We start from the raw sequence: 12500 nt of genomic DNA, 5'->3' as shown, positions 1-12500 counted from the left end.
CTGTGAGCAGGGCTTGTCAACACCAGGGTAGTGGGTTTAACTCACAGGAGACCAATAAGAAAGTGCACTCACTCACTACCATAAGTCACTGTGGATAAGATTCCTGCAAAATGACTCAAATCTGAAAATGTAAATCTGTGTCAGAGGCCATTTGCCCACAACTAGTGGCAAAGGTGGGGGGGTAGGACGACTCTCTGCTGCAGATTTTTTTTGTGTGGAACAACTGTGAGAAGGTCACGACTGTGAGAAGGTCAACTCTGTGAGAAGGTCACGACTGTGAGAAGGTCACGACTGTGAGAAGGTCACGGCTGTGAGAAGGTCACGACTGTGAGAAAGTCACGATTGTGAGAAGGTTACGACTGTGAGAAGGTCACGACTGTGAGAAGGTCACGACTGTGAGAAGGTCACGACTGTGAGAAGGTCATGACTGTGAGAAGGTCACGACTGTGAGAAGGTCACGACTGTGAGAAGGTCACTTCTGGGGACTCCTTAAAAACACATTCCCCTACAAAATTCACAAATAGTCACAGAAATTAAAGCTAAATAGCTGGGATCATCGAAAATTTCAAAAACAAATTTTTTTTTTGCTCATTTTGACGGCGAGGAAATACACTGAACAAAAATATAAACGCAACATGCAACAAATTCTAAAATGTTACTGAGTTACAGTTCATATGAGGAAATCAGTCAATTGAAATAAATTAATTAGGCCCTAATCTATGGATTTCACATGACTGGGCAGGGGCTCAGACATGGGTAGGCCTTGGGAGGGCATAGGCCCACCAACTGAGAGCCAGTCCCAGCCAATCAGAATTTGTTTTCCCCCACTAAATAGCTTTATTACAGACAGAAATGCTCCTCAGCACCACCAGTCAGATGCCAATGTCGGGGAAAAGATATGGGCTGAGAAATTACATGCTATGTGACCTGATGTTTACAATGTGTTGACTGCTGTACATTTAGCTAATGCCCCCTTCACAGTGTGTTAGCTGTTTAGCTAATGCCCCCTTCACAGTGTGTTAGCTGTTTATTGCTAATGCCCCCTTCACAGTGTGTTAGCTGTTTAGCTAATGCCCCCTTCACAGTGTGTTAGCTGTTTATTGCTAATGCCCCCTTCACAGTGTGTTAGCTGTTTAGCTAATGCCCCCTTCACAGTGTGTTAGCTGTTTAGCTGATGCCCTCTTTACAATGTGTTAGCTATTTAGCTAATGCCCCCTTTACAGTGTGTTAGCTGTTTATTGCTAATGTCCCCTTTACAGTGTGTTAGCTGTTTAGCTAATGCCCCCTTCACAGTGTGTTAGCTGTTTAGCTGATGCCCTCTTTACAATGTGTTAGCTATTTAGCTAATGCCCCCTTTACAGTGTGTTAGCTGTTTAATGCTAATGTCCCCTTTACAGTGTGTTAGCTGTTTAATGCTAATGCCCTCTTTACAGTGTGTTAGCTGTTAAATGCTAATTCCCCCTTTACAGTGTGTTAGCTGTTAAATGCTAATTCCCCCTTTACAGTGTGTTAGCTGTTTAATGCTAATGCCCCCTTTACAGTGTGTTAGCTGTTTAATGCTAATGCCCCCTTTACAGTGTGTTAGCTGTTAAATGCTAATGCCCCCTTTACAGTGTGTTAGCTGTTTAATGCTAATGCCCCCTTTACAGTGTGTTAGCTGTTTAATGCTAATGCCCCCTTTACAGTGTGTTAGCTGTTAAATGCTAATGCCCCCTTTACAGTGTGTTAGCTGTTTAATGCTAATGCCCCCTTTACAGTGTGTTAGCTGTTTAATGCTAATGCCCCCTTTACAGTGTGTTAGCTGTTTAATGCTAATGCCCCCTTTACAGTGTGTTAGCTGTTAAATGCTAATGCCCCCTTTACAGTGTGTTAGCTGTTAAATGCTAATGCCCCAGGCATGGACTGACCATGTGAGTTCACTTACAGGAAAAGATAGGGTGAAAGCAAACTGCAAGAGTTGTTATGTCTTTCTTCAAACACGGGTAAAGTTGGTTTACAAGACAGATCTCTGTAATTTCTTACGCTTGAAACAAGACTGAATAGATGACAATTAGAAAAACACTCGTGTCATAGCTTCTCACAGTCCCTTTTGTGTAGTTTGAATGGCAAGTGCTTTCCACTTTCATTCCCTTTTCGTCACTGTGACAACTGTAAACCGTGTTGACTGTTTCGTCCCACATGTGCACAGGCTGTGGTAACACACAGGTGATATCACAGCAGATTGAGAGGCTCTTCTTACCTGTTAGTCTGGAGTTGACGTACGGAGGAGAGATGTTGTCGTGCGGGTGTGAGCCCATGTCCCGGCTAGTCATGTGAGCGTACTGGGAGCCGTCAGCATAACTCTGCAACACAGAAACCGTTATTTTCCTGAGGTGATACTATGACACGGTACAGATGGACAGAGACTGCCATTGGAACAGTACTAACTGTGTTAGGACATAATGACAGTAAGTAACATGGTTTGATAACAAACGTTTGATCGATAAACACCCAACTCAGATATGCTAATTCGTCTGATTGTAATTGAATAACGTTCTGCATTTATTAAAGCTAGCTGACCACAGGAAAAGAAAGGTGTTATTTTTTGATAACTGTTTAAAAGCCTCTGTAAAGGGGAGACACTACCTAGCTTGTCTTTATAACAGTCCAAGTCATCTACAATGAGATCAAATCAAATCAAATTTTATTTGTCACATACACATGGTTAGCAGATGTTAATGCGAGTATAGCGAAATGCTTGTGCTTCTAGTTCCGACAATGCAGTAATAACGAACAAGTAATCTAACTAACAATTCCAAAAAAACTACTGTCTTATACACAGTGTAAGGGGATAAGGAATATGTACATAAGGATATATGAATGAGTGATGGTACAGAGCAGCATAGGCAAGATACAGTAGATGATATCGAGTACAGTATATACATATGAGATGAGTATGTAAACCAAGTGGCATAGTTAAAGTGGCTAGTGATACATGTGTTACATAAGGATGCAGTCGATGATATAGAGTACAGTATCTACGTATGCATATGAGATGAATAATGTAGGGTAAGTAACATTATATAAGGTAGCATTGTTTAAAGTGGCTAGTGATATATTTACATCATTTCCCATATATTCCCATTATTAAAGTGGCTGGAGTAGAGTCAGTGTCATTGACAGTGTGTTGGCAGTAGCCACTCAATGTTAGTGGTGGCTGTTTAACAGTCTGATGGCCTTGAGATAGAAGCTGTTTTTCAGTCTCTCGGTCCCAGCTTTGATGCACCTGTACTGACCTCGCCTTCTGGATGACAGCGGGGTGAACAGGCAGTGGCTCGGTGGTTGATGTCCTTGATGATCTTTATGGCCTTCCTGTAGCATCGGGTGGTGTAGGTGTCCTGGAGGGCAGGTAGTTTGCCCCGGTGATGCGTTGTGCAGACCTCACTACCCTCTGGAGAGCCTTACGGTTGAGGGCGGTGCAGTTGCCATACCAGGCGGTGATACAGCCCGCCAGGATGCTCTCGATTGTGCATCTTTAGAAGTTTAGAAGTTTGTGAGTGCTTTTGGTGACAAGCCGAATTTCTTCAGCCTCCTGAGGTTGAAGAGGCGCTGCTGCGCCTTCCTCACGATGCTGTCTGTGTGAGTGGACCAATTCAGTTTGTCTGTGATGTGTATGCCGAGGAACTTAAAACTGGCTACCCTCTCCACTACTGTTCCATCGATGTGGATGGGGGGGTGTTCCCTCTGCTGTTTCCTGAAGTCCACAATCATCTCCTTAGTTTTGTTGAAGTTGAGTGTGAGGTTATTTTCCTGACACCACACTCCGAGGGCCCTCACCTCCTCCCTGTAGGCCGTCTCGTCGTTGTTGGTAATCAAGCCTACCACTGTTGTGTCGTCCGCAAACTTGATGATTGAGTTGGGGGCCTCCCTGGGGGCGGCCCGTCAGGAAGTCCAGAACCCAGTTGCACAGGGCGGGGTCGAGACCCAGGGTCTCAAGCTTGATGACGAGCTTGGAGGGTACTATGGTGTTGAATGCCGAGCTGTAGTCGATGAACAGCATTCTCACATAGGTATTCCTCTTGTCCAGATGGGTTAGGGCAGTGTGCAGTGTGGTTGAGATTGCATCGTCTGTGGACCTATTTGGGCGGTAAGCAAATTGGAGTGGGTCAAGGGTGTCAGGTAGGGTGGAGGTGATATGGTCCTTGACTAGTCTCTCAAAGCACTTCATGATGACGGATGTGAGTGCTACGGGGCGGTAGTCGTTTAGCTCAGTTACCTTAGCTTTCTTGGGAACAGGAACAATGGTGGCCCTCTTGAAGAATGTGGGAACAGCAGACTGGTATAGGGATTGATTGAATATGTCCGTAAACACACCGGCCAGCTGGTCTGCGCATGCTCTGAGGGCGCGGCTGGGGATGCCGTCTGGGCCTGCAGCCTTGCGAGGTTAACACGTTTAAATGTCTTACTCACTTCGGCTGCAGTGAAGGAGAGACCGCATGTTTTCGTTGCAGGCCGTTTCAGTGGCACTGTATTGTCCTCAAAGCGGGCAAAAAAGTTATTTAGTCTGCCTGGGAGCAAGACATCCTGGTCCGTGACTGGGCTGGGTTTCTTCCTATAGTCCGTGATTGACTGTAGACCCTGCCACATGCCTCTTGTGTCTGAGCCGTTGAATTGAGATTCTACTTTGTCTCTGTACTGGCGCTTAGCTTGTTTGATAGCCTTGCGGAGGGAATAGCTGCACTGTTTGTATTCAGTCATGTTACCAGACACCTTGCCCTGATTAAAAGCAGTGGTTCGTGCCTTCAGTTTCACACGAATGCTGCCATCAATCCAAGGTTTCTGGTTAGGGAATGTTTTAATCGTTGCTATGGGAACGACATCTTCAACGCACGTTCTAATGAACTCGCACACCGAATCAGCGTATTCGTCAATGTTGTTGTCTGACGCAATACGAAACATCTCCCAGTCCACGTGATGGAAGCAGTCTTGGAGTGTGGAGTCAGCTTGGTCGGACCAGCGTTGGACAGACCTCAGCGTGGGAGCTTCTTGTTTTAGTTTCTGTCTGTAGGCAGGGATCAACAAAATGGAGTCGTGGTCAGCTTTTCCGAAAGGGGGGCGGGGCAGGGCCTTATATGCGTCGCGGAAGTTAGAGTAACAATGATGAGGATACATATACACCTCTATTCAAAAGTTTGGGGTCACTTAGAAATGTTCTTGTTTTTGGAAGAAAAGCATATTTTATTTGTCCATTAAAATAACATCAAATTTATCAGAAATACAGTGTAGACATTGTTAATGTTGTAAATGACTATTGTAGCTGGAAAACGGCAGATTTTGAATGGGATATCAACATAGGCGTACAGAGGCCCATTATCAGCAACCATCACTCCTGTGTTCCAATGGCACGTTGTGTTAGCTAATCCAAGTTTATCATTTTAAAAGGCTAATTTATCATTAGAAAACCCTTTTGCAATTATGTTAGCACAGCTGAAAACTGTTGTTTTGATTAAAGAAGCAATTAAACTGGCTTTCTTTAGACTAGTTGAGTATCTGGAGCATCAGCCTTTGTTGGTTCGATTACAGGCTCAAAATGGCCAGAAACTCCCGGGTGGCGCAGTGGTTAAATGCCATCAGAGTCCCTGGGTTCGCGCCCAGGCTCTGTCGTAACCGGCCGCGACCGGGAGGTCCGTGGGGCATAGCGTCGTCCGGGTTAGGGAGGGATTGGCCGGGAGGGATATCCTTGTCTCATCGCGCACCAGCGACTCCTGTGGCGGGCCGGGCGCAGGAGTCGCTAACCAAGGTCGCCAGGTGCACTGTGTTTCCTCCGACACATTGGTGCGGCTGGCTTCCGGGTTGGATGCGTGCTGTGTTAAGAAGCAATGCGGCTTGGTTGGGTTGTGTATCGGAGGACGCATGACTTTCAACCTTCGTCTCTCCTGAGCCCGTACGGGAGTTGTAGCGATGAGACAAGATAGTAGCTACTAACAATTGGATATCACGAAATTGAGGAGAATTTTTTTTTTTATATAATTAAATAAAATGGCCAGAAACAAAGCACTTTCTTCTGAAACTCATCAGTCTATTCTTGTTCTGAGAAATGAGGGCTATTCCATGTGAGAAATTGCCAGAAAACTGAAGACCTCGTACAACGTTGTGTACTACTCCCTTCACAGAACAGCGCAAATTGGCTCTAACCAGAATAGAAAGAGGAGTGGGAGGCCCCGGTGCACAACTGAGCAAGAGGACAAATAAATTAGAGTGTCTAGTTTGAGAAACAGCTAGAGGTCGACCGCATATGATTTTTCAACGCCGATACCGATTATTGGAGGACCAAAAAAAGCCGATACAGATTAATCGGCCAATTTTTATATACATTTGTAATAACGACAATTACAACAATACTGAATGAACAATGACGCCTTCATTTTAACTTAATATAATACATAAATACCACTATTTAGTCTCAAAAAAATAATGATACATGGTTTAAATAATGCAAAAACACAGTGTTGGAGAAGAAAGTAAAAGTGCAATATGTGCCATGTAAAAAATATAACATTTATGTTCCTTGCTCAGAACATGAGAATATATGAAAGCTGGTGGTTCAATAATCCCAGTTCTTTAATATTCCCAATTCTTCAATATTCCCAGTTAAGAAGTTTTAGGTTGTGGTTATTTTCGGAATTATGACGTGTCGACTATTTCTCTCTATACCATTTGTATTTCATATACCTTTAACTATTGGATGATCTTATAGGCACTATATTATGGCCAGCCTAATCTCGGGAGTTGATGGCCAGCCTAATCTCGAAGTCATAAACAGCGCTGTGCTTCAAGCATGGCTAAGAGCTGCTGGCAAACGGAGTAAAGTGCTGTTTGAATCAATTCTTACGAGCCTGCTGCTGCCTACCACCACTCAGTCAGACTGCTCTATCGAATATCAAATATCATAGACTTAATTATAATAAACACAGAGAAATACGAGCATTAGGTCATTAATATGGTCAAATCCTAAAACTATCATCTCGAAAACAAAACGTTTATTCTTTCAGTGAAATACGGAACCGTTCCGTATTTTATCTAACGGATGACATCCATCAGTCTAAATATTGCTGGTACATTGCACAACCTTCAATGTTATGTCATAATTATGTACAATTCTGGCAAATTAATTACAGTCTGTGTTAGGAAGAAACACAGTTTGCAACGAGACAGGCGGCCCAAACTGTTGCATATGCCCTGACTATGTAAATGTGCAATTTCATTTTTATTTTATTTTTTAAACATTGTGTTGCATTGTATTGTGTTGTATTGTATTGTAGAATAGATTTTAAAGATATCTATTACAGTTTTTAAGCACAGCTGATTCCTCACCTTTGAAGGGGCACTTCTACTTCCCCAAGATCCTGCACTGGCTCTGTCCTCCATATCTACAGGAGGAAAGACACAGGACATCAACTACCAGCAACACAACAAACCATGACACTTATGTTACTTATATTGACACTTATATTAAACACATGTCAATACATGTTATCATCATCATCAACACAATATCATCATCATCATCATCATCATCATCATCATCATCATCATCATCATCATCATCATCATCATCATCATCATCATCATCATCATCATCATCATCATCATCATATGATCATCATCAACACAATATCATCATCATCACCAACACATTATCATCATCATATTATCATCATCATCAACACATTATCATCATCATCATCATCATCATCATCATCATCATCATCATCATCACATTATCATCATCACATTACCATCATCACATTATCATCATCGACACATTATCACCACCAACACATTATCGTCATCGCCAACACATTATTATCAACGCCGTCACCGTCGACACATTATCGTCACCATCAACACATTATCGTCATTGTCACACATTATCATCATTGAAACATTACCGTCATCGTCAACACATTATCATCATCACCAACACATTATCATCATCGCCAACACATTATCATCATCGCAACACAATATCATCTACACATTATTATCATCGACAATACATTATCACCATCACAACACATTATCATCAACACATTATCATTATCACAACACACTGTCATCTACACATTATCATCAATCCCACATTATCATCATTGCCAACACATTATCATCATCTTCAACACAATATCAACAACACAACACAATATCATCAACACATTATCATCATCGACAATGCATTATCATCATCGACACATTATCATAATCATCAACACACTATCATCATCATCAACACAACATCATTGTCAACACAATATCATCATCCACACAGTATCATCATCATCATCAACACATTATCATCATCATCAACACAATATCATCATCAACACATTAACATCATCCTCAATACATTATCATCATCATCATCATCACACATTATCATCAACACAATATCATCATCATCAACACATTATCATCATCATCAACACAATATCATCAACACAACATCATCGTCAACACAATATCATCATCAACACATTAACATCATCCTCAATATATTATCATCATAATCACACATTATCATCAACACAATATCATCATCATCAACACAACATCATCAATAACACATTATCATCATCCTCAATACATTATCATCATCATCACACATTATCATCAACACAATATCATCAACATCAACACAATATCATCAACATGACCAAAACTATGTGGACACCTGCTCGTGTTCCAAAATGAAGGTCATTAATATGGAGTTGGTCCCTCCCTTTGCTGCTATAACAGCCTCCAGTCTTCTGGGAAGGCTTTCCACTGGATGTTGGAACATTGCTGCTATAACAGCCTCCACTCTTCTGGGAAGGCTTTCCACTAGATGTAGGAACATTGCTGCTATAACAGCCTCCACTCTTCTGGGAAGGATTTCCACTAGATGTTGGAACATTGCTGCTATAACAGCCTCAAGTCTTCTGGGAAGGATTTCCCCTAGATGTTGGAACATTGCTGCTATAACAGCCTCCACTCTTCTGGGGAGGTTTTCCACTAGATGTTGGAACATTTCTGCGGGGCTTCCATTCAGCCACAAGAGCATTAGTGAGGTCGGTCACTGATGTTGGGCGATTAGGCCTGGCTGGCAGTCGGTGTTCCAATTCATCCCAAAGGTGCTCGATGGGGTTGAGGACAGGGCTCTGTGCAGGCCAGTCAAGTTCTTCCATACCAATCTCGACAAACCATTTTTGTATGGACCTCGCTTTGTGCATGGTGGCATTGTCATGCTGAAACAAGGGCATTCTATGCTTCCACAATGTTGGAAGCATAGAATCGTCTCGAATGTTATCGTATGCTGTAGCGTTAAGATTTCACTTCAATGGAACTAATGGGAAAGCCTGAACCATCAAAAAACAGTCCAAGACCATTATTCCTCCTCCACCAAACTTTACAGTTGGAACTATGCACTGGGGCAGGTAGCGTTCTCCTGGCATCCGCCAAACCCAGATTCGTCCGTCGGACTGCCAGATGGTGAAGCGTGATTAATCTCTCCAGAGAACGTGTTTCCACTGCTCCAGAGTCCAATGGTGGCTAGCTTTACACCACTCCAGCCAACGCTCGGCATTGCGCATGGTGATCTCAGGCTTGTGTGGCTGCTCGGCCGTGGAAACCCATTTCATGAAGCTCCCGACGAACAGGTCTTGTGCTGACGTTGCTTCCAGAGGCAGTTTGGAACTCACAGTGAGTGTTGCAACAAAGGAGAGACGGGTTTTTACGCACTGGGCGGTTCAGCTCTCGGTAGTGCAAAAGTATACCCCTCACCCACATGGTTAGGGGCTTTTAACATTCCAATATTACACATTATACACATCACACACATGGTTAGGGGCTTTTAACATTCCAATATTACACATTATACACATCACAGAAGAATGAAATATAACAAAACTGTCTTTTAGTTACACTCTGTCTGTCTGTCTGTCTGCCTGTCTGTCTGCCTGCCTGCCTGCCTGTCTGTCTGTCTGTCTGTCTGTCTGTCTGTCTGTCTGTCTGTCTGTCTGTCTGCCTGTCTGTCTGTCTGTCTGTCTGTCTGTCTGTCTGTCTGCCTGCCTGTCGGTCGGTCTATCTGTCTGTCTGCATGTCTATCTGTCTGTCCCTCTGTCTGTCTTTCTGCCTGTCTATCTGTCAGCTTTTGGATATTCCAGTCTCAACCCTCCACCGTCTAGGCCAGGGATGGGCAACTTTGATGGTGGTGTGGGGTGCCACAAAACATCTGAACTCATCATGAGGGGCAGCAGTGGATTGAGGGACTGCATACCCACATCCATACCCACATCTATACCCACATCAATACCCACATCCATACCCACATCCATACCCACATCTATACCCACATCAATACCCACATCCATACCCACATCCATACCCACATTCATACCCACATCTACACCCACATCCATACCCACATCCATACCCACATCCATACCCACATCCATAACCACATCTATACCCACATCCATACCCACATCCATACCCACATCTATACCCACATCCATACCCACATCCATACCCACATTCATACCCACATCTACACCCACATCCATACCCACATCTATACCCACATCTATACCCACATCTATACCCACATCCATACCCACATCCATACCCACATTCATACCCACATCTACACCCACATCCATACCCACATCCATACCCACATCTATACCCACATCCATACCTACATATATACCCTCATCTATACCCACATCCATACCCACATCTACACCTACATCCATACCCACATCTACACCCTCATCTATACCCACATCGATACCCACATCCATACCCACATCTACACCTACATCCATACCCACATCCATACCCACATCCATACCCACATCCATACCCACATCTACACCTACATCAATACCCACATCTACACCCACATCCATACCCACGTCTATACCCACATCTATACCCACATCTATACCTACATCTATACCCACATCTATACCCACATCCATATCCACATCTACACCCACATCTACACCCACATCCATACCTACATCTATACCCACATCTATACCCACATCTGTACCCACATCTATACCCACATCTATACCCACATCTACACCCACATCTATACCCACATCTATACCCACATCTACACCCACATCCATACCCACATCTATAAACACATCTATACCCACACATGCAGTCAGAGCCGGCCCTAGCCTTTTGGGGGCCCTAAGTTACATTTTGTTTGGCATCCCTAAGTTACATTTTGTTTGGGGGGGCCCTAAGTTACATTTTGTTTGGGGGGGGGCCCTAAGTTACATTTTGTTGGGGCAAAACGAAATAGTTAAAATTGTACACAGTTTGCCATGGAGCTTTGAGAAGATTTTTTGCATTCTACAGCTAATTTCCTTCATTTTTACTTATTTTGTCATGGGGCAGAGATTAATGTTTGCAGTTTTGAATATGATATCTGATTGAAAGTGACTAACAAAATCAATGTGGGCCCCCGCGGTCAGTAATTTGACCATGATTACTACAAGTTTAGACAGCTGGCGAACTTACCAGTCTAAAACATGTTAGCTGACATGAAATAACAAGAGAGGAACTGCTGATGCACAACCACATTACCAAATGACATCTGGTGTATCGTACTGTCATCATTCTAAATGACACCTGGTGTATTGTACTGTTCTAACTGTCATCATTCTAAATGACACCTGGTGTATTGTACTGTCATCATTCTAAATGACACCTGGTGTATTGTACTGTTCTAACTGTCATCATTCTAAATGACACCTGGTGTATTGTACTGTCATCATTCTAAATGTCACCTGGTGTAATGTACTGTCATCATTCTAAATGACACCTGGTGTATTGTACTGTTCTAAGTGTCATCATTATAAATGACACCTGGTGTATTGTACTGTTCTAACTGTCATCATTCTAAATGACACCTGGTGTATTGTACTGTCATCATTCTAAATGTCACCTGGTGTAATGTACTGTCATCATTCTAAATGACACCTGGTGTATTGTACTGTCATCATTCTAAATGACACCTGGTGTATTGTACTGTTCTAACTGTCATCATTCTAAATGACACCTGGTGTATTGTACTGTCATCATTCTAAATGACACCTGGTGTATTGTACTGTTCTAACTGTCATCATTCTAAATGACTCCTGGTGTATTGTACTGTCATCATTCTAAATGACACCTGGTGTATTGTACTGTCATCATTCTAAATGACACCTGGTGTATTGTACTGTCATCATTCTAAATGACACCTGGTGTATTGTACTGTTCTAACTGTCATCATTCTAAATGACACCTGGTGTATTGTACTGTCATCATTCTAAATGACACCTGGTGTATTGTACTGTCATCATTCTAAATGACACCTGGTGTATTGTACTGTTCTAACTGTCATCATTCTAAATGACACCTGGTGTATTGTACTGTCATCATTCTAAATGACACCTGGTGTATTGTACTGTTCTAACTGT

General features: G+C 42.8%; 1 protein-coding gene across 17 annotated transcripts in view; it reads right to left on the bottom strand.

Moving 5' to 3' along the window:
• Nucleotides 1-12500, bottom strand: part of tcf4 (transcription factor 4) — a 417619-nt gene that overhangs the window by 321812 nt on the left and 83307 nt on the right. For all 17 annotated transcript variants that reach the window (XR_006079479.1, XR_006079480.1, XM_042302739.1 and 14 more), the window contains 2 exons: nucleotides 7354-7409; nucleotides 2240-2342 (listed from right to left, as the gene is read on the bottom strand). Coding sequence is in view for 15 of the 17 variants with exons in the window: in XM_042302739.1 (XP_042158673.1) it covers nucleotides 2240-2342; nucleotides 7354-7409 (159 nt within the window). In the remaining 2 variants the exon portion in view is untranslated. The remainder of the gene's footprint in view (nucleotides 1-2239; nucleotides 2343-7353; nucleotides 7410-12500) is intronic.

The sequence above is a fragment of the Oncorhynchus tshawytscha genome, linkage group LG20 (assembly GCF_018296145.1).
Source record: "Oncorhynchus tshawytscha isolate Ot180627B linkage group LG20, Otsh_v2.0, whole genome shotgun sequence".
NCBI classification, from domain to species: Eukaryota; Metazoa; Chordata; class Actinopteri; order Salmoniformes; family Salmonidae; genus Oncorhynchus; species Oncorhynchus tshawytscha.
This window is presented reverse-complemented; position numbering and strand designations above follow the sequence as displayed.